Source organism: Protobothrops mucrosquamatus, unplaced genomic scaffold, assembly GCF_001527695.2.
Source record: "Protobothrops mucrosquamatus isolate PMUCROS unplaced genomic scaffold, P.Mucros_1.0 scaffold1133, whole genome shotgun sequence".
Lineage (NCBI taxonomy): Eukaryota > Metazoa > Chordata > Lepidosauria > Squamata > Viperidae > Protobothrops > Protobothrops mucrosquamatus.
In genome coordinates this window covers 860,349-883,890 of record NW_015387351.1, presented here as the reverse complement: position 1 = coordinate 883,890, position 23,542 = coordinate 860,349, and the positions used below count along the sequence as shown (strand labels likewise).

Genomic DNA, 23,542 nt, shown 5'->3' with positions numbered 1-23,542 from the left:
CAGAAGACAAAGAGAGAGCTTCCATTACTGCAGTTCAATAGTCTACTGATCCAAAGACGATGGTATGATGTCCTATACAACTTTCCTCCTCTCTGTTGCCTGTTCCCTTACCATAATTGATGTGCCCTTCTTCTTTCCTGTGCTTATTGCGCCCAGATTAGGTGAACTTTCAGCTGGAAATAAGCATTTCCATCTTTCTTCTCACAAGGGCGAGAATCCAGGAGTGTCTCCCGTGTAGCTGCTTTGGCCACAAAGGAACAATGCCAGGAGGCGTACAGTTCCTAAAAGGAGATGTTTTTTGGGAGAAGTCTCACAACCCCACACTTGGCCTCTCCCTACAGCCTCCTTGCATATACAGTCGCACAGTACTTCCTTAATCTGCAATCTGGAGTTGCAGAATTTCCCAACCACCTTTTTCATTCATCCCAGGTTTGAGGATCTCCACCTGGCTCACTCTCCTTTTTGCATCAGAGGCTCTTCAAAACCAAAATAGCAGCGTATGGCCCCATTACTGGGCACTCCCTTCTTAGCCAACAGCACAAAGAAGGCAGAAACAAAAGTCGAAACCTTCCTTCCACTCTTGTGCTTGGTATAGGTGAGGGGAAGTCAGAGGTCCCACCTCCTTTCCCCCACCATTGGGGTTTGGCTGCCAAGCAGTCCCACCCAAGAACCAGTGGAGGCCACTGGGTTTCTCCCTGTCTCAGAGGCAATGGAAGACATTCACTCAGCTCTCAAACTGCACTGTGGCCAACTGGTGGAAGCTATCTGAAGCTAGGAACATTTGGCCCAGACGGTAAAGCAGGACAGAGTACCAGTGCAGACCTTCTGGCTGGGTCCAGTCACGCCCTGCCCAGTGGAGATACAGTCGCAAGGGCCAGAAAGCCCACTGAGCCAAATGATGGTCCCGCACCAAAGCAAAACAAGAGGCTACCACTTCATCCACCACCAGAGTCCCATGACTGGTGAGGGGCGCATAGGCACCAATGTCCACCTGCAAGGAGACAGCTGCTACCCTGGCCGGCTGCAGCTGTCCCCCCTCAGTTACCAGCACGTATTGACCTGGCTGGACCAGGCTGGCAAAAATAGTCTTCATGGGTGCGGTTGCGTTCTCCCCGACAAAAAGGAGATGTGCTGCTGTGAGAGCCAAGCGGCGGGGTGGGTCCTGTGTCTCAATGACGTGGAAAGCGGTCCTTGATGACAGTGCCTTATCCAGAAATGCCAGGAACTCACTGTACACGAGGTGGCCTTGTGCATCCATGGCTTGGACCCGCTGCCCGGGCTTCAGTGCCCACAATGGAATCTTGGTCCCACTCTCTAGAGTTGCCAGGGCCCGGGCTGGGAAACAGCCTCCCGTCTTTGCTGCTGCTGAATGCTCTGAACAAAAAGAGAGAAAGAGTGCAGTCTGGTTATTAGAAAGAGGGGAACTCAAAGGCAGGCATAAAAATTAATGGGAGATGGAGTGAGGTGGGAGGGTCTCCGGGCTCCCTATAGATTGGATAAATAGGATCAATATACTGTATGAATAAACGTATTGCTGCTGTGGTGAAGGGGAACAGTTTTGAAGCAATCCGCTGCATATTCATCAGGAAGAAATACAGACACAAAAATAACACGGATGGTGGAGAACATCGAGAAGAAATGTGTTTTTCCAGCTGTAATCTGGCCAGGAAGAAATACAGATTCTGAAATTATAGAGCCAACTCAATACACCTTCTGGAAGCTTAACACCGCTTCCATATAATAGCAGACAATTCTCTGGGTGGATGAGTGGCAAATGTTTTTTTTTTTTTAAAGGGGTTTGATGGAGAGTGGGAAATAGATTTTATACATCTAATTGAGGAACAATTTTATGTTTTGGGGGGTAAGATAGATTGGCTTTGGAGACTTGACTTATATTTAATTAACCAGCAATTGATAAGGGATAGTATAAAGAAGCAAATGTGGGTATTTGATCCAGGATCAATTAGGATTAATATTTGGGATGATTGGGGACTAAAGCCATGGTAAATTTTCTACAAGTTGATCAAAATAACAGCTTGTTAACAGAGTGTTTTAGTATTTCAACTTTGGTTTTTTTATTACTGCTTACAATTTCTATTATTCTCGTAGTATTAAATAATATGTTTATTATTATTGATTTTACTACTAACCATTTTGTTATTAATATAGTTCATAAATGATAGGCTAACAATTTGTAAGTAGACTGAGTAGTTTAACAGTTTGAAATTTTGTTGGCCTGTTATGCAAGGGGTGCAAAACCAACATTGTTGTATTATACTAATCAGCATTCAACTAGGGAGGATGTTAGGTGTATATGTGTTAGTATCCTTAGGACGTTTTTTTGGTTAACGTCTTTTTTGTTGTATTTTTTTCTTTTGTTGTTTGTTTAAAAATATTTTGGTATTTTGTATTTTAAACTTTTTTGAATAAACTACAATTTTCTACTATAAAAACCAGTTTTGAAGCAACAAATGAAGGTTGGTTTTCTTTCTCAATATGGAATGACTAACACATCCAAAGTTCCACCTGGATGTAGGAAGGAGAATCAGTTTATAGTAATGCAAAAGAGGGAAGATCCTTTTTTTGCACAATTTAAGAGACAGTGGATGCAATCCACTTCAGCCATTCTAACTTCTATGCTGCTAATGAGTATAGTATTAATCTGTATTTATTGTTTTTAAAGAAAACAAAATAAATTGCTCCCAAACTCCCCAAAGAATTGTAGAACCTGTTCTTTGATCATAGTGCTTGAAAGCAACTTTTATTCCTACTCCTCCCAATTAGTTTTCCGGGGGGAAAGTTCTTATGGCAGGAGAAGGCTCAAAACGGAACAAGACTCTTCTCTCTTAACAGCTATGAGGAAGAGAGAATTTCAGCAAGTACAACTTGCACGACAGGGCACATCACTGATATTTTGAGTCCAAAACTCTTTGGCAAGCACCCTGCATCACTTCTCCAAACTGATCATGGTGTAAAGAAGAGTGAAGAACCACTTCTCTGGCCCATATAACCCAATGGCAAGATAAGGAAATCCATCCTTTACTCAGAAGGTAAACTTATTGTTCTCCAAATACTTGGACAACAAAACACATCATTACTTGCCTTTGTCTCTTAAAGGTCTGTATTTGCTGCAGGAGGGAGAATAAGAGAAAAGCAAACCAGATATCACAAGATGGTCTGCACTCCAGACACAGTTCTACAAGTCCTGGACTCTTTCTCTGCAAGCACTTCTTCATTCTCAGAGAAGAGTTCAGAGAGATATGTGTATTGATTCCTCCGATTTACTATTATGTCTTTGCACAGAAATAAATGATGGCATAAAAGGATCCCTAGAAGAACAGCACATGGCAAGTATAATTCAGTCGTAATTTTTCTGCATAACTTTGTTGTTCAAACTTAAACATGATTGTATTCCCTGTGTGCCAAGACCAATCTGCCTTCTTTAGACCTCAAGTCTTGGAATATCTCACTGGGATTCTGCACATAGGTGCTACAGGAATAAGGCTAGTCTGCAATTATGTGATCCTATTTGACCTTAGATGGAACAGAGAAGGATATATAGATGTGTAATTCAGGGATCCCAATGCTCTCCAGGTGGGATATTACAGAGAGTGGCGCACACTAGCAGCTGATGAATGCTACTCATAAGTAACCATGAACGAGAAATCAAATATATATATATATTTGCCTGTAATAAATTGACATTCATTTGAAAGTAGATTGATTCAAGCTTAAATTGGCAATAACTCTTCTACGTGAACATTTTCCAAGTTTGTTCTAGAAGTTCATTGCACTGGGAAAATATGTTTCATTACCGGAGCCAAGCACATGTGCTACAAAGAATATTAAACAGTTAAACTGTCCAGTTTTGTTTTTCAATATTGCATAGATATTTACAGAGTCCAAGCAAGAAAAGAGATGGAGAGACAAATAGGCCAGATTACAGAACTGATACAGATGTTAAGTAGCTGTTATCAGGCCAGATATCTGGGGTACACAGCATTACCAGTCACATAAAAATTATCTGATTAAACACAAAAATCCAATTGCCATTCAACCAATTCATTATCGTTATATAGTTTCTATACAACCCTTTCAAACAGCTCAAGGCTAAGGTATCCTATCTGTACTGCCCACTAGGTTTTCTAATCTCCATCTGCCTGAAATCCTGAATAAAGACCTCTTTTAAGATTGTCTGTTCCCCCAAGTGCCGGTTCTCACTACCAGCAGGAACTGGATTCTCTCACTTCAGTGACCAGTTCTTTATCCCTGCAAAATTCTCCTCCTCCAGTTGTCCACTACCATGACAATTTTTCTGTCTTTGAATAATTTGGAACATCCATTTAGAAATGTGAGCATCCAGAAGCAGACAGAGTATCCCAACAGTGTGCACAGCATTAATAAGATAAAGCAAAACTGCTTTGCTATTTTTGCCCGCAGAGCTTAGAGAAAGTGTCTTAAATATATGATCTGGGGAAATCACCTGGCAGTGATCTATCAGCAGTCCAGGATCTCAGCTTGGCAACAGACAGGCCACGGTACCCAGTGCAACAACTCAGTTATGAATATATCCATAGCAGTTCTGCTGATATCAAGGCTTTGGATACCCAAAATCCAAGGGGGAGAAGTTGGATAAAGTTTCTTGACACTTGGCTAGCAAAGCTCCATCCAGTGGTCTATAAGGCAGCATTGTCCATCCTAATACCAGAAGGGAGAGGCTGTGCTCCACTCTGCCTGGACCAGTCTCTTTCTCCAGCGCCGTTCACTCCGGATAGGCTGCAGTCAACTGATGGAGATTTGGCTGCTGGGCCAAGCACTGTAAGATCAAGCCTGGGCAAAGGCACTTCGTTCCCATCAGCGACAGAGCCTGTGGGTCTGGAAAGGGCTGGGACACCCGCAGGTCATGCTAATGGTCAAAGGACAGGAACAAGAGGCCACAGTCAAAGCGTGGTACTCTGGCCACCAGGGGGAACCCCACAGCATATAATCCCAACAGACAGCATAGGCCTTAGGACTGGGCCAGGGTTCAGGGATGCCTTCTGCTGGACAGAATCTATACTTCTGGGCTTACATCACACACACACACAAAATACTAGCTAGTGTTCTCCACTGGGCCAGAGTAAGAACTTCCACCTATGTTCAGGTGCTCAGGCTAATGCTGCAGGGAAAGGTTGTTTTACAGAAGATACCTCTCTTATCTCAACTACTCTCCACCATGCTTGGTAAAGAGAAGGTGAGGTAAGAGAAGTACCTTCTGTACAACAACCTTTCCCTGCAGCATTAGCCTGAGCACCTGAATATAAGTGGGAATTCTTACTCTGGCCCAGTGGAGAAGACCCTGAGGGGGAGCCATGCTGAATGAAGGTTGTCTAAATCCTCATACGTTAACTATGGCTTATATCCAATGTTGCCTTTCCATAAACAGTAATGGGATGTCATTTCTTGTTAATTACCTCACCTCACCTATCATATTGCTCTGGGAAAGAAAAAGTCCCTGGTCCAGAATCAAGGAATTTCTTCCCATCCATTCCATCGACAGTCTCAATGCCGTCAGCTATGAGGACAGAGTCCTTGGAAACTACACAGATGATTTGTGGGATGACACTGGTGCTGCTGATGCAGCAACGAAGAGGGAAAAGGGGAGGGGAAATGTGGTAAGGCACCATCCATTCCTTCAGCCCGAAATTCTACACACCTATCAGATTATCCTATCTTTCCTATCTTTGTGTCTCCGGCTTCCTCAGAGTCCCCATTATCTCCATTGTTGTCTTTTATCCTGTTCTCAAAATAACGCCTCACCTGATTTAACAGAGCAGTGAATGTGAGCCTTGGATTCATAGTAAACCCAGTCAAAACCAGCCTCCACAGCCAGGCGTGCGAGCATCCCATACTTGTTGCGGTCCCGGTCAGAGGTGGTGATGTCAACAGCACGGCCTTCATAGTGCAGGGACTCCTCTGAGTGGTGTCCATCTTCATCCCAGCCTTCTGTCACCCGGAGCTTCACCCCTGGCCACTGGTTCATCACTGAAATGGCTAGGGAGTTTAGGCGGTCTTTGCAGCGCTGTGGGAGAAGAACAGCAAAAGAGGAAGAGATCAGCAGCGCAGATCTCGCAGTCCGGAGGAAGCATTATTCTACAGCACACCATTGAAAGTCTTCTGCTTCCATCTAAGCCAGGGTCACACCCTGTCAGTGCATGTGCAAAACCCTAATGAAGCAAAATGGATCCTGCCACTTCCAATCACAAAAGCTTGTTTTTAAAATCCAAACTCCTCGAATATGGGGGCGGGTGGGGAAAGGTGCAATCCATCTTTTTCAATTTTTACTTCTATACTTAAAACAACCCATAACGGAGTAATGAGAAAAAATATGATTCCATGCCAACAGTCTAAAGCAGGGGTAGGCAACCTTGGCTCTTTTATGACTCGTGGACTTCAACTCCCAGAATTCCTGAGCCAGCATGGCTCAGCTTGGAAACCTCTCCCTTTTCCCTCAGCATGACTGGCTGAGGAATTCTGGGAGTTGAAGTCCACGAGTCATAAAAGAGCCAAGGTTGCCTACCCCTGGTCTAAAGCATGGCTGGCTGAGGAATTCTGGGAGTTGAAGTCCATGTGTCTTAAAGTTGCCAAGGTTGGGAAACCCTGATCTAAAGGAATGTAGTAATCAGAATATGACATTCTCATTCACAACTGAAAATAGTGTAATCTCTTCTATCAGCCTGCAGGGTTTCCATCTCATTCTAATTCCTATTAATCTAGGCCCTTACTCCCATTAAATTAGTTTTTATTCAGAAATAAGTTAATATAACTTAAAATGCCGACATCTTCATTTTGCTCAGATGAGAACTGTGTTCAGTGTTCCAGCTGTAGATATTTACCACAAATCCAACTGTCTTACTGGCAAAATGGACCCCTCCCTTCATAGAGGTTGGCAACAGCCCAGGACCACATCAGAATGACCGACGTACACAAGATGAGGTTATGCCACAAAGTCCACTCTGTGTAGTTGCAACTTGATGTCTGATGTGCGTATGTAACTCATCTTTTGCCTGATACTGTGACAAACATTTTGCCACTTGCCTTCTCCCCCAAGCAGAAATCATGACTGCTTTCTATTAGCGGTGGAAGAATTACCATTTCCGGATGGGAGTAACTTGAGAAAGTTACATTGCAGAACACCAAATCACAACCTGTCTTATGCTATGTAACATTTCAAGACAGCAGAATAGAGAAGGCTATTTGGAGTCCTACAGATTCATTTCCATAACTGTATACAGTTTAGAGTGACTGATCCAGTTTAAAACAAGGTAAAACTTGATACAAAGACTTTTGAGTCAAATCCTGGCAAAATACATAAATAAGTCCAGATAAGGTTTTTTTTTTGAGAGCAATACAACATGTGCCATTGCCTTCATGTTGCTTTGCTTTTACCTTCCTGATGTAGCTCATAGCCTTGGGATTTTGCTGTATCCAAGTATTAATTAGTCCAACACTCACCCCACTGATTTTTTTTTTCCAATTCAGACAAGGTCAGTTAAGTGCAGCCACTTGCTATGGGGTAATTATCCATTTGTGGAGGGAAGAGGGAATGGCCTTGATGGACAAGAGAAAGAGCTGCTACCAAGGCAACAGTCAGATTAAAGGGTCCTGAGCCCAAGTCAAGAAGATACAAGTGAGTAAATGATTCAAGCCCCTCTCCCTGGTTCATACAAAGATAAAGGGGAGGAGTGGAGAAGCACATTCAAATTTGCAAGGTTCTGTTTCTATGGCTCTTCCAATAAAAGTAGTTTTAGATCTCACATGGCTTTGGCTTCTTAGTCTACTATCCATATCTCAGCTATCCATATGTGTACAGTCGTTATTAGTCATTTCGACCCCTTTTAACCTATTTAAAAAATTCACCATTACATAAGCATTTTTACCAATACCAATTTCTATCAAAAGGTGAATTTCCAAATGAACAGAACCACAGAATTTGTTGCAGCGAAGAGGTCTCTTGCACCTGGAAGACTGGCGTATTTATGATTGGAATTACATTCTGGAATTGCATTCATCAGATGCCTAATATGTAATCCTAAGTTAGTGGACACTGAGCACACAAGCTTTGTTGGTGGGAGTGAATAGCAGAGAGGAACAAAGCCAGTAAGAAGAAAAAATGTGACAGTAATAATTGCAACATAATTACTGTGCTTAGGAAAAAGTCAGTATTGGTTCCAACAAAACACTAATTAACTTATGTATTGTTAAAAATGTGTAATTCCAGTTCAAGCCACAGAGGATCAGAACTGAATTTTCTGATTAATGTCTGCTTATTTTCTACATGAGGGAATCTTCCTTCCAAACAATACTGGCCGTAAGGATCCAAATTTCTTATGTCATATTTCTAAATATATTTTATATTATTCCCATATAAATTTCAAAACGTATAAATATATTTGCGGAGGGGGCAGGGGGCTCAGGTAAGTGAGCTAAGAATTAATGCACCAATATATTTGGGAGGTGCAAAAATGATTGGAAACCAGGTTCCTACAGTATTTGTCCCATTCACAAAGATTCCTCCAACATCTCTAATACTTTCCTCTCACAGGGTTGGGTAAAAGGTTGAGTTTAAAACATTTCAATATCAAAAACGTGTCCTGAATCAAAGCTGAAACTGCAGCCATGTTCTAAACGTTTGTCTTAATCTCAGAAAAAAACACCTCGGTTTTGTTCTAAGATTGTTTTATTTGTTCCAAGAGCTTCAGGTTGTATGATTGGTTTGGTATAAAATTATTCCCCCCCCTCCCCCTTTTTGCCAGCAAAGCCAGTAAGTGTCAGGGACTGGTTCCAATAGTGTTCTCAGCCAAGACTGAGTGGAAGGAAAAAGCTAACGTTACTTCAGTACATATATCAACATCTAAGGGGTTGTAGATATTGATTCGGTTTAAGCAAAGCTGATCACACAAGCCTCCGACCAATAATAGGCTAAGACTGTTCCCAGTTCCATTCTAAAACCAGTATTAGGAAAACAATAGCAAAAGGAAAAGAAAACTTGAGAATCGAGACAACAAATGGGTGCAGATACTGTTCAGAGAATCTTTCCTACTGGCCACTGCTAAGGGACAACAGAAAAGATGCTGACTGGATTTAATCCTCATTTTAAAAAGCAACTGCAAACTTTTGTGGGGTGTCTTCTGGGCAAAATGCAAAACCACTGTCAGCTTCAAGTTGGGCACGCTTCTTAGCTAATGGCGTTAGCAAACCCAGATTGCATTTCCTTCCTTGTTGGAAATTGGAATGGTGAAAACTCAACCAAAGAGCATAGGGGACAAGAAGGACATAAAACACAGCTCCTTTCCCCTCCCCTTTGGTCTTATCTCTTATCAGACAGTATTGGTGGGGACCTAATAACCCATCAAGTGCTGCTACAATACAATCACCATGGCCCTAATCAAGCTAGCTAGTGATAAGGGATAATAAAAGTTGCAATTTAACTACCCCAAGAGGGCCATAGTTTCCCTAACTGTTTACAGGCTCTTTTAAACCAAGACTTTACAAATTCATGCCTGTGAGGTCTGTTTTTTATTAGAATCTGGAAGCCCACGCCTCATAAAGTAAAGGTTTGCTGACTATAGGGGCAGCGCTCATCTCTGTTTCAAGGCCATTGAACCAGCACTGTCTGAAGATATTTCTGCAGTCATGTGGCCAGCATGATGTCACGGAGTACTGTTACCTTCCCACCAAAGTGGTACCTATTTACCTACTTGCATTTACATGTTTTGAACTGCTGAGTTGGCAGGAGCTGGGACAAGGACAGGAGCTCACCCTGTCACGTGGTGTTTGGGTCTCAAACTCAGGCTGCTGGCTTTCCAACCAACAAGCTCAGCATCTTAACCGCTGAGCCACTGTGCTGCTCACTCGTCGTAGCTACTTGAAAAATAGCGGGATGCTAAGTGGTCAGTTATTCTTTGCACTTCATGAGTCACACACTGGAGAAGTGAACCGAAATACTCACCTAAGGCACTACTGTACAAATCTATACCTGTACATAAAATTCTCAGTCTGAGAGTTGCTGAGTTACATAATTAACTTGGGCAAAGGCATTTGATATTTCTATTTCACCGGTGACTGACATCTGAGCAAAAAGATAAGTGATTGCAAGGCAAGTGATGGCAAAGAAGGATTTGTTGTTGTTGTTTCATTAAAATGCACTTGATGTCATTGCTAAAAAAAAAAAACATTGGGAAAATTGCTTCCTGATCTATTGCAAATCACTGAGTGATCTTTCACTAGATCATTTCTACACAACCCTGCTCTAGACTGAAAGAATTCTGGAAATGTATAGCTTTTACTTTAGCAAAATTCTGGGGCCACCAGATTTCAGGAGGACCCACCATCACAACTCACCTCAACTTTTGTATATGTTTTAATGGCTTTTTATTTGCTTTCAGAGCTACAGTGGGGTTGGGGGGATTGTTCTTTAAGAGTTTGATCTTTTTTGTAAAACAGTTTTGTGGCCGATCTGAAGCTCCCTTAAAGGGCAGCACTGCATTTATTGGGTTTTTTTTTCTTTGCCAGGTTGTTGTGGCTGTCAGATTTTTTTCTTGGGTGCCACAAAGTCTGGATGTAGACCAGTGTCCTGTACAAATAAAAGTGGTTCACTGTTCACTTTTGAAAATGCAATGCAGAGTTATACAGGCAATTTGTTTGTTAAAGGCACTGTCCCCTCCTGATTTTGTTTTGTTTTGCAAAGTTGAGTATACTTTGCATTCCAGCCTGCATCGTTTCTTCAGAATCTCAGGCATCCTATTCTGATATCAAGAAGTATCATATAATGTGTATAAGAAATGTTATATAACATGCGTTTTTATTTCTACCAGACCGCAAACCCTTAACCTCGCTTATGTACTGCCACGCTTCTTTGCATTACCCCAAGGGTTTTCAAACATTGTTTTCCTTCCATTCAATCGTGTCGGATTCTCAGAGACTGCCTGGACAAATCTCTACAGTTTTCCTGGCAAGGTTTTTTTTTCAGAAGAGAGTTTGCCATTACCTACTTCCTAGAACTGAGAGAAAGTCTAAGGCAGTGGTTCTCAACCTGTGGGTCGGGACCCCATTTTGGGTCGATCAACCATTTCATGGGGGTCGCCAAGCAAGGCTGTCCGCCATTTTTTTTGTCTGCCATTTTTTTTGTCCGCCATTTTTTTCCCTTTTCCGGCAGGTGCCTTACCTCCCTTGAGCTGGGCCAGCTGGTGGTCGGCCTGCTCCGTCTCTGCCGCTTGCCAGCTACGCCTCAGCCGGCGCAGGGGGCAGAACCACGCATGCGCGGTGCTCCCGGGCAGGGAAAGTCCTCGACTTATGACCGGTTGGGTAGTCCTTGACTTACGACCGGTTTAGTCCTCGACTTACGACCGGTTTAGTCCTTGACTTACGACCGGTTGGGGTCGCGGCATTAAAAAGGTTGAGAACCACTGGTCTAAGGTCACGCAGCTGCCTTTGTGCCCTAGGCAGGACTAGAACTCACAGTCTCCCTGTTTCTAGCTTGATGCCTTAATATCACTAAACCACGCTAGCTCTCTTTCAAACACCACAGAACTCCAAAATAATAAATGAATGGAAACGAATGAATTTGTAATTTCATTAGGATTAGAATTGGCAAGAAATAATAATAATACATTATACCATCCTTTTAATCTATATCTCAATACAACGATGATAAAAGCAAATAACTTCAGCACAGCAACTGTAGAAAATTCTGACTTTGCTGTTGGCTTGCCAGACTAAGCAGAATGAGTTCTGATAGTGATCAAACTTTGGATATGCAAGCCATCAAGCTTTTCCCTGTGCTTTGCATATATATATATATATATCAATTAAAGGCTGGCTTGTCCAGGCAGATGGGAGTGATTCTGGCAGCAATACTGCTTTCTACCTACAAATGCAGAGGCATTAACAATATCAACCACTTTTATCAAAAGGAGCATTGTGCCATTGTGATATAAGCTCTTCCCCTTTTACAGGTATGTGTGATGCCATAATTCACATAAAAGGAGCCAGCACCTGCATCATGTTGTCATGATGTCAAGAACATTGTATCTGTCCAGCCACATACCGAGAGATCTCTCTGTACAAGCCCTCTAGATATTTGTGATGGTCCTCGAATTGTCTTGTGACACCCCCCCCCCTCTAAGTGGGTAACAAAATACAGTAAAGCAGTGGTTCTCAAGCTTTTCTTCACCACAAGCCCCCTTTAAATACCTTTTGTGGCCACAGACCATGGCCACGGACCACCAAGACTTAACTCAAGATTTAAATCATAACATTTCTTCAAGCCTTTGCGACCCCCTGTGACCACATCACGTCCCCCCAGGGGTCCGCGCACCACAGGTTGAGAACCACTGCAGTAAAGAATCTCTGTTGTATCCTATTTCCTGAAACTTACTAGAAACAAGTGAAGGATTGTGAAATATGTTTCTTGTGAATGGAGCAACAACGTGTCTTAAAATTGGGATTCCTGGCTTATACAGATTACCTCAGGCTCTCATTCAGCTCCCACCAGGACATTCCAGTCAGATACTCAAATGTTGCTGCATTTCCCCAAGATCTGAGGTAGAACTATGTGGAAACAGCTCCCATGTAAAAAGAAAGGGTAAGAAGATTCCCAACTGATCACAGAGGACAGTAAGACAGCAGGGCGCCCATCTCTGACCTTGGAATGTGGCCAAATGGTCTGCAAGGGCAAAAGACTTGGCCCTCCCACTCCTGAGGTCACTTCTGCATCAGCCTTGAGAGAAGGAGGAAGCTACCAGAGCTGAATTTTCCCTACGTTCAGAGGAAAGGTTATATTGTCAGGGCTGGCCTTTGTCCCCAGGAGAGCAGGGCAGGTTTCTACAACCATACTCTGTTGTTTATTCTGGGCCTCAAGTGATAAGGTGAGATAGAAGGATACAAAAACTCACGCAAAAGAGACATGTTTATCCTTATTAAGTGCCTAACAGGAGGGCAGGGGAATTGGAAGCTTCCAAGTTAGGTTCCTAAATTACTTTCTGGCTCATAAATCCTCCTGAGATAACAGGTAACAAAATTACTGCCTTAATTCAGCCCACTATAGAAACAAAGAGGTCACTGGGGAAATGTCCTGTACTGGGCTTTTATGGATTTCCTGCAGAGCAAAAGTGGAGATGGTGCTCCTTCACAATACAGATACTAAAAAAAAAAAATCACAGCTTCTTGAGATAGTGCCCAGATTCATACAGGGTGTTAAGTCATAATGTTTGGTTTGGCTTAGAATACTATTATGAAGCCAGCCTATGTGGTGTATTAAATGCAATACGTGAATCCAGACCCACCAACGTAACTCATTGCATAATCCCTTGAAAGTCTTTCTACTGATCCCTTTAACAGAAGCCAACATGCCATGCAGTCAACACCACAGACAGCAAGTGATGTGCACCTATACACATGCACTACTCACAGCTGTTTGCTTTCAACACCATCACACATATAAACCCTCTTGTTTGTGCTGCTATTCCAGATCAGGGCTACGTTGAAGAGTTACCCATATGGATTTCAGAGAAAAAGTTTACTGCCTAAAAAAAAAATCACATGTTCAGCACAAAACTACTGTAATTTGTATCCTGGTTAATTCCTACTGCAGCCAGCAGGGGTCAATGGAGAGCTGCGAAGGAAAAACCAATGGACCTCCGGCAGGGTCTCTTAACTTCTGATCCCAGGATAGGATCCCAGAGAGTCTTAGCCCCCCTGGACAGCCAGGCATGTTGGAGGGACAGAGGAAGAAAGCCCTCACACCAGATTTGCTGGGATTGGTGAACCACACCCCATTTCAGTTCAGGCCAAGTTAACTCAGTTGCTCTAGATTGCCCCAGCTCTTATCATTCTGCCCCAGCTTAGAAGTGTCTTGCCTCTGTGGGGAGGGGGGGGACAAGTGGGATTTTCCTATTGTAGGATGCCAAGTGCTTGGAAAAAATGCAAAACATTTTCCCCCTTCCTCACAGCTCAACAAATAACCATAGTTATCCAAAAGGAACAGCAGCTCCCGTCTCTTGCACAGTATTTGCCTTGGGTATAGGGGGATCCTGCTGTTGGGTGGAAGGAGGCAGCTGCTTCAAGCAGTGGATGCTAGAGGAGGAGACAGTGGGAGCCCTATATAGAGGGATGGGGTGGGAGTGTCTTCATTCCTTATTTCTTTTACTGTGGCAAATCTTCTGCCAGTAATATAATGTCTTAAATAATTAAACCAATTAACCCAATTTATAAGGCAGGGGTGTCAAACTCAATTTCACTGAGGGCCGCATCAGCATTGCGGTTGCCCTCAGGGGGCCGGGTGGGTGTGGCCAGGGTAGGTGTGGCCTACTGGGTGGGCGTGGATGGAGTGAGTGTGGCCAGCTCTACATCGTTCGCGTCAAGGGTGCCTGTGGGGGCCTGGGCAGGAGTGGGACAGATCTGAGGGTCTCTGGCAGAAGGGGGTGGGACCGGGGCAAGTGCCAAGGCATGGTCCACTGGAGGAGCCTCACTGTTCCTCTCAGGCCATGGGGTGGGGGGGCTTATGGAGCTAAGACCGAATGCGTTTCAGCATAGATGGCCACCACAAAATTGTACATTGGCTCCCGGCTGGCCTGGGCCAGGGCCAAGGCAGCGGGAGCCGTTCCCTCACTGTTTCCAGGATGGCTTTGCGGGCCACATGAAACCACTTTGCGTTTGACATGTCTGTTATAAGGGAACAGACCTTATTTCATTAGTTTCCCATCAAATAGCAGCAGGAAATCCCACCTCCAAAGTTCATTAGTTTGTTGCCCAGTGTCAATAGCTGCTCTAGACGAGGGCTAAATAAAAGGCTCTGGACCAAATATGGCCCATGGGTTGCCCAATCTGTGTCTGCCATATACTTCAGGGAAAAGGTAAAATCCTGTCAATCGACTGTCTTCAGCATGTAAGTTCTTACCAAGTGCATTTTTCACCTAAAGTTCATTGCAGACACAGGTCGGGCACTGTTGGCAATGTACGTTGGGAGAATAATGCATGGCACTATGTTGCTCCTTCTAGAGAAATCAGAATTTTTTTAAAATGAAAAATGATACTTTAGAACAAAGCAAGAAAAAGCCAGACAGCAGATAAAAACTAAGGATGGCCTTGTCCTATGTAGCAATGTATGTATTGCCTATGCTAAATATATGGGAAGCATAATCTGGAACAATAAGCGCTGCCAATTCCGGCTCTTCAGATATATAGTAGGGATTTTCCAAGTAGGCTGAGATGGACAGGCAGACATCCTCCATCCCGAACATCACCAGAAAAAAAAATTACTACAAGGAAATACCAACCCTCCTGTGTGGGTGTGTGTTACCTTCAAGTCAGCGTTGATGCCTGGTGACTGTTTGGGCAAGTCTCTGCAGTTTTCTTACCAAGAATTCTGAAGAGGTTTGCCATTGCCTCCTTCTTAGGGCTGAGAAAGAATGACAGGCCCAAGGTCACTCGGTTAGCTTTGTGGCTAAGGTGGGGCTAGAGCTCACAGTCTTCAAGTCTTTAAACTGGTCCCTTAACCTCAGTACCAAATTAGCTCTCTACCAGTCCTCCCAGCCCCAGCTGAAATCTGCATTCTCTTGGGTTCAGAAAGCAAACAATTGCATCCTTGTAGGAGCACTGATGGATACAAGAGGATTCTAGGGAGCAGACCAAGGTGGACCATCTGGAACAGTAGTTCTCAGCCTGTGGGTCGGGACCCCATTTGGGGTCGATCGACCATTTCATGGGGGTCACCAAGCAAGGTTGTCCGCCATTTTTTTTGTCCGCCATTTTCTCCCCCTTTTCCGGCGGGTGCCTTACCTCCCTTGGGCTGGGCCAGCTGGTGGTCGGCCTGCTCCGTCTCTGCCGCTTGCCAGCTACGCCTCGGCCGGCACAGGGGGTGTAACCACGCATGTGCGGCACTCCCGGGCAGGGAAAGTCCTCAACTTACGACTGGTTGGGTAGTCCTCGACTTATGACCGGTTTAGTCCTCGACTTATGACCGGTTTAGTCCTCGACTTATGACCGGTTGGGGTCGCAGCATTAAAAAGGTTGAGAACCACTGATCTGGAAGAACCGCTGCTTTATTCAAGCAGGAAGGCTTTGCCTTGAGCTGAACCAGCTTGTGTTCTGGCTGCTCAGACTCCATTTCTTTCCCCTGCCAAATCTGGAGGAGAGGAAGCAAAGACCCTCACGGCAGCTCACCACAGACTGGCAGGGCTTGGCCTGGCTTTAGCGCTTGCAGGCCACACGGAGGGATGCTGGGGTTTGGCTTGGAAAGCCAATAAGCGAAGGAAGCCAGGCAGGGTGGGGAAGAGGTGAGGCAACCGTGCCTAGGCCTTATCTGAGCTCAGGCACCACGAGAGCAAACAGAGACAGAAATTCTTGAAAAAGATGGAGTGATAAGAGCAGGTGGGTGGGACCCGTTGCCCAGGGATATGTAGACCCTTGGACTTGACGAAACTCCATCTGCAGGGGAAAGCCAAGGAGCAGCTGAACAGGAGCTGGATCCCCAACCTGACTACTCAGGAGCTGTCCCTTTGAACCCCATCTCGGTCCAGCCCAGAATCAATCCGGCAGGCTGGCTGAATTGTCCCTCTCCCTGGAATGTTAAGGGAGCAGAGGAGAGATCTATCGTAGCCAGTCTTGATATGCAGCTTTAATGTGTTTGGTAAAAAGATAACCCCATTAGCACCCCTGTGTGTGTGTGTAGCATTTCACACATTACACAACCCAAGCATGGAAAATCATTCAGAGGGAAGAATGGATCCACAGGAGTAATCCCAATTTGCAGACTGAAAAAAAAGACTCCATAACTATCCAGGACTCGGGAATTCTGGGAGTTGAAGCCCATGAGTCATAAAAGAGCCGAGGTTGCCTACCCCTGAGCTAGAGAAATCCCAATTCCCAGAGTACATCACATAATCACATAGGCATGGGGGATGGGGTGGGCAAGGGAGATGTCTCCATCCTGCTTACATCTCAGAAGACGTAGCCTAAACTCTGAAATAAACAAATAGCTTTGCCTATGGTGCTCAAAGCGTAGTAGCCTGGTCTTGACTCCACTCACTGGATCCTGCCCTTCCTACTTCAGCCGATTAGCCACCCTGATGCCCCCAAAGGCAGATGAGACTACCAAACTCAGCAGGCCTCCAGTTCCATCACAGGGGCAGCCCTGGACCATCATCCTGGCTGGCAAGCGAAGAGGAAAGACCCCCCCCCCCCCCCCCCCCCAAGGGTGCAAAGCGTCTTATCTGCATTCCTGGATCCCACAGGCATTTCTCCCCAGGTTATACCAGAGAGCCCTACATAACTTTCGGCCCCACACCACCCATCCCCCTGCTGTCGCCACCCTGGTTTCCTGCTCCAATGGGGCAAGACTTGTGGAATTTACAAGAGGGAATCGTCCCCTGTGTAAGCATCTCAGTCATGCTTGTGTCAACATCTTCACAGCCCCGCTGCTGCTCGGCGCTCACCTTGCTCAAACACACTCCCAGCAACCCTGGCCCGCAGGGAGAAGGGAGAAACTGAGGCATGGGGGAGGGGGTGGAAGGAGAAAGACTCAGCTCGGGTTCCGTTCAAAATCAACCCTGCATTTAGGAGGGGGAGCAGGGGCTCTGGGTTTCGAACTACAGAAAAGACCCTATTTTGCTTGTTCTGTACACACATTCAGTGAACCCAGGTCATCCCTATCTTCCTTCCAGGTTCTTCCTAGCCCCGCGATAAGGGTATAGCAAGGTCCTCAAATAAATCTCACTGGCTTTTGCCCGCTTTTAGTATGTTTTTAATGTTTTACTATTCCTCTGCAAACTGCCCTAGGAATTTAACTGAAGGACAGGGTGAAAAATCTTGATAAATGATTAATTAAGGCTGCAGTCGTAGGCATACTTCCTAGCTAGCAGGAGAGTAGTCAGTCTGAAATCAGCAGGCCTTACTTTTGAGTAGATCGAGAGGACTATTACACACGCTGTTAAAAATAGCTTTTTTCCAGTTTAATCTTAAACCTATCTACTTCTCAATCTCTCTCTCTCTCTCACGCACACACATATAAACACACACAGGAATATACTCAGCTATGAATCATGGCTCACACTCAGTGATATAGTTAGGTAACGAATATATAAGGCAATATATAAGGAGAGAAGCAACCTAGAACTAAGGAGAAACTTCCTGACAGTTAGAACAATTAACCAGTGGAACCACCTGCCTCCAGAAGCGGTGAATGCTCCAACACTGGGAGTTTTTAAGAGACTGGACAGCCATTTGTCCGAAATGGTATAGGGTTTCCTCCCTAAGCAGGGGGTTGGACTAGATGGCCTCCAAGGTCCCTTCCAACTTTTTATTATTATTATTATTATTATTATTATTATTATTATTATTATTATTATTTATTATCATCATCATCATCATCATCATCATTATTATTATTATTATTATTATTATTATTATTATTATTATTATTATTATTATTATTATTATTATTATTATTATTATTATTATTTACGTGTCCCAGGATAATGTTGCAGGATCCAATCTGGGTCGGTTACCAGGGCCAGAAGTTTCTGTCTTCCGAGCTTTCGGACTCTTGTACAGGAGCCCATCCTCAGGGAACTTCTCTCCAGCAGAGAGAAATTCTTTACAGATGGGCTCCAGCATGAATCTGAAAGCTCGGAAATCAAGATGTCTGGTCCCAGTGACTGACCCAGATGGGATCCTGCATAGTTAGGTAATTTTATACTTTTGTTTCTTTTTCTTTTGTCCCCTACCTTCCTTTTGAGATATTAATACTGTATATATGCATTTTGCTTGTTACAGAATGTGATGCGCCACTCCTGACTCAGCAACTCGGGCTGCTCCTGAAGGTAGCCCTGACTTTAGTCTTGCCTTGATGACCCTGCTGCTTGTTCTCCCTGCTCCAAATCTTTTTGAAGCTCACCACTCTTTGCGAAGCAGGAAAGGGAAGAGAGAAGACTTCATTTTATTATTTTATTCCCATCCACCCACATTTTGCAGCACGAACCTTACGTATATAAACTCATACATGCATAAATAAAATAAAAAGAAGCGTTTATTTCTAGAAAAGTTTTTTTTTAAAAAAGAACACTAGAATTCTGGCTCTTAATAACTGGAACCAACTCATCTAACCAGGCTTGTTCACTCCAGCCTCCCTTCCACCCTCCCTCCATTTCTCTGTCTCTTTCAGTAGGCAATGTTTGTTTTGGGATATTTTCAAAGGTGAGGCTTTCATCAATTTGTTTTTCATTTTCCGTATCTAGAATGTAAATTTAAAATTTCCCCACTAGCCATGCTGGCTGGGGAATTATAAGAGTGCCAGGCTCCCAGAAGAATACCAAGTTGGGGTGGGCTGGACGAGGGTGATATGCATTATTAGTTTAAACAGGAATAAGCCACTTTAACTCATTAATGGCCTTCCTTCACAGAAATGGCACATTTCTATTTATCTGTTTTGGGGCATACGATGTAAAAACATTTTGTTTGGGCTGCAGAGAAAGTAGTTTAATAATCACAAAAGCAGGATTCCCAGCAGGTTTTTTCAGTGCTGGTGATACATGTTCATGTGAGGTTGCCGTTCCCCCTCTCTTTTCCAATTCCATGGCTAGGAACTTCCTGGACCAGGAAAATCCAGTGTCTATTGGCTTTCACATTATTTTCCAGAACCAGATGTGCCCACAGCTACTGTTTTTGTCCAGGTAAAAAGCTCTAACAAAGCAGCTTGTTGAACCCAGTTAGAAGTGCTGGAGTTTATCTATCTAGGACACCACTTTTATTAGACAGGTTGTGAGTAGCTTTGGTTCTGCCTTCCTGTTTAACCTGATAGGACACAGTCAAATGAGATTTCAGTGGAGACCCTGCCCTCAAGAACCACTTATTCCTAGAAATCTTTTATGTCTCCCCCCCCCAACCCCCATCAACCAAGACTGTCAAAACATCCCATTTAGGAACACTTTTAATCAATAGAACTCAGCTACCTTCTTGATACTACTTTGGAGAGAAGAACTGATTGCAGCTGAAGCTTTCTCCATAAATTTAATTTTTATGTGGGAGAAGGCCGATGTCCATGGGGCACAGGAAAGAGGGGGTTAACTCTTCCCTCCCCATCTATGCATACCCACCCACCCAGTTGTTTCACTAATGTCCCTATTGGCACTAACAGAAAGTTTCTTCCTCAACTCTCTCTGTCTATATATCTTAAATTGCCAGATTGGGAGACCAGAATTTCTGCAGTTTGCAGCACATGATGGAGAGGATGATTAACCGTTGCTGCTTCTGATGCAAGCCCTCCCCACATCTAGCATTACACTTATGGGGGAAAATCTATTGCTATCAATGAAAATATAAGGAGAATTGATTCAGGGGAGAGTTCTCATTGATCTGTGCCTTGCAAAATCTCTGCTTCTTATAGACCCGTATTTGGACTAGACTGCCAGAGTTCAGACAAATCTCCCTCTTTGGCCTCCAAATATTATTTTTGCTAACCAAAGTCAGAGTAGCCAGGGGCCTATTACAACAAGGCATTAATTTGCACTTATCTAGTGTTTCCATTTAGTTCTCCCGAGTCTCCTAAACATGTTTTAGAGCACCATGTTCATGTCTCCAGGCATTCTTGGCCCAGAGTACCTGGACCATTGCTGCTTTTTGGTTCTGCTGCTTGCTACATCATCTGACATGAAAATGTTGCATGGTTAGTTTATCACAAGTTACAGGGATGGTAGTAAGCTTAGAAGCACTTGGGAAATACCAGTGCATTAAACCAGTAGCCTCCATAGCCCAGCCTCTAGTCTCTCTCCTGATTTTAGCCAACCCTTTTGTAAGGTCCAGAAGTAGAATATGCTGAACTATCCACATGCTGAACTATTAATCCCCAGCATTTGATAGTCACACTACAAACAACCTCAACAATGAAGATTAGAGATTTTACTCTCCTGGCCAGTAGCTACTAGTGGACCCCATAATCCAATAGTGACTACATTCTGATGCCCATCTATCATTTGGTTGTATAGTTTCTTGTGAAGATTGCCGGACTATAAGGACTTTGGTCTGATGCAATCAGGTTTTGCTTATATTTGTCTAATTGTTTGTATCTCACCTTTCAGGCCTAAGTTCGTGCTGCCTTCTTCAAGATTGGGAAAGTAAGTAAATTTCCAATTGCTTGGTTTGTAAGATTTAAGTAGGATTTCTAGACCAATTTGCTTTAAGAGATTTCCATTTTTTTAAAATAAAAAAGTCATTTATCCTTGGAAGGCAATATCACCTTCCTAAATTACACTTCCACTTACAGAGTTTTCCTACTTTTAAATCTAGTTTCGAGTGACTGTACCACTTTGTATCCATCACACCTTCAGATTCAATGTTGGGTATTAGTCTGAGTACTAGGAGCAGTTACTTTACAGTACATCCGGATTCTGAAGACAGAAGCTTTAAACGATTTATGAACTGTCTTCAAATGGTGCAATTCAGCTGAGAATTTCCTGAATTCTCAGGTCTTCTGGTGTTGCTGCCATTGTTGACCCTGAATTAAGTGCTAGGGAAAGAGTCTTTGCAAAATTGGGGAGGGCAAAAAGCTGGTGGTTGTTCCTGCTCCCCTGGGAAGCCATATACTGTATGTGCAAATCCTACAAAGAGGCATAAAAAGCATTACCTCCCCCCCCCCCCCAAAGCACTGCCTACTCAAGATTAGAGAGTGTGATGCTTCACCAGGTTTCTACTGAGTATCCATACAGACAGCTGGAGCCTGGGGAACTGCCTTAGCCTTCACTATAAGCAGCCTTCCCTGCTCATGCCTTTCTTTAAAACTTCCATTAACCCCCTAGCAGATTATGGGAGTTGTAGTCCAAGACAAGCACTGGTCTGAAAAAAAAAATGCTGAACTTGGAAACCTGGTCTGAAGGAAGGATCCTCACCCAAGCCCTTTCGCTGAATAGCTTGGTTTCATTTATTCTATTTTACAGTCGGTTGAGAGGGGCTAAAACCAAAAAAAAGGACTCCCGTGCACATCATACTGCATTTCCCCCTCACTTTGGAAGGTAGCAAGGGGAAATAAGATTTAAAAGAACAAATTGGTTAATTATCCTTTCTGTCTAAAACAATCAGAGTCACTCTGCTGGCTGAGCCATCATAGCTATGCCTTCTCTGAAGCAAACCTTACTCAGTTCCACAGAATTTATTTCCAGGCAGGTGGGTCTACTATTCAGTTCAGAGAGCAAAGATTTCTCTAGCTTTTGAACGTGGACTGGTCTCGTTGAAGTCATTTCTTTCCTCTGCAGAAATTGTGCCACTTCTCTTTGGAACGGGCAAAAAAATAATAATAATAATAACATTTCCCACCCTCTTAGGAACAGGAAGACGGTATCCAAATATTTTCGATTCTTCCCATCCTACTAATTCCTCCATATATCTGAAATAATAGTTCCGAGTCCGGAGTACACCAGCAGGATCGTGTCTCCGCGCACGCGGAACTCGTGCCTAGCCATCCATTGTCTTGGCGCGTAAAAGGGACGGTCTAACTGCTATTTGGTTTAAACCGGGAACGGGGAGGTTAGTTATCCTGAGGCGGCCGTCCGTTTTTTTTAAAACTTCCCCCCCAACAAGGAGATCCTGAATCTCGGGCTGGAAACGAGCCCAACCGAAAAAGGCAAAGGAGCCCCGAGGATTCCCCCGAGGGGCTTTCCAGGGCTCCCGTATCATGCGCTTCCATAACCGCCCTTCGCTTTCTTTACGACCCAAAGAATCAACAGAAACGACCAGGGTCGGGGCGCCAGACAGGTGTCCCGAGCCGGGATGGGACAAAACAGGTGTTCCCGCGCGCGGTGCGTGCGCTCGGCTGGCGTAGAGAGGAGTGCGCGCAAGACACCTTGCGCGGGATCCGCCCGCAACCCCGGGGATCCCGCTCATTCCCGGGCAAAGAGCCCAGCTACGGAGGCGACAGGCGTGCAAAGGGGGACGGCGCCCTACCTGGGTCATGAGGCGGTCGGCGCCGGTGTTCTCCTCGTCTTTGAAGATGATGTCCGGGTTGTAGTTGGGCGTCAGCTCCTTGAAGCGCTCCGAGTTGCGGGCGATCTTGCCCTCGTACCTGCCGCTGGCGCCCAGCGTCTTCTCGGGCACGTTGGGGCTGAACTGCTTGTAGGCGAGAGGGATGAGCTTCCTGGGCTGGCGGCGGCGGCTGCCCACTACACGGCCCGGCCCGCAGCCGCGCACCTCCGGCGCCAACAGGAGCAGCGCGCAGCCGCTGAGGAGGAGCAGCAGCCGCGCCGCCTTCATGGCTCTGACGACCCACAGGAGCTCAGCGGGACTCGCTGCGAGAGGGGCGGCGGCGACGGCCGGGCTGCCCCGGGAGGGGAGCAGCGGCCGCGGCCATGCGGCGAGGGGGGCAGGTGAGCCGGTCGGCCGCTCTGAGCCGGCCCGCTCCGGCCGCCGCCAATAAATAGCGAGGGCTCCGTTTGTTTTGGCTGCCGCGGTTAAAGCGTCGCCGCCGCCGCCGCCGCCGCCGCCGCCGCGCTCTAGCGGTCAGTGCTGCCGCCGGAGC

General features: G+C 44.8%; 1 protein-coding gene across 1 annotated transcript; it reads right to left on the bottom strand.

The window, feature by feature from the left end:
* Window positions 1-724: 724 nt before the first annotated feature.
* IHH (Indian hedgehog signaling molecule) lies at window positions 725-23,277 on the bottom strand. The gene is made up of 3 exons (XM_015820496.1): window positions 22,972-23,277; window positions 5,800-6,061; window positions 725-1,374 (listed from the first exon to the last, which is right to left on the bottom strand). Exons 1-3 carry the CDS (start codon window positions 23,275-23,277, stop codon window positions 725-727), a joined length of 1,218 nt encoding a protein of 405 aa, XP_015675982.1.
* Window positions 23,278-23,542: the final 265 nt, after the last annotated feature.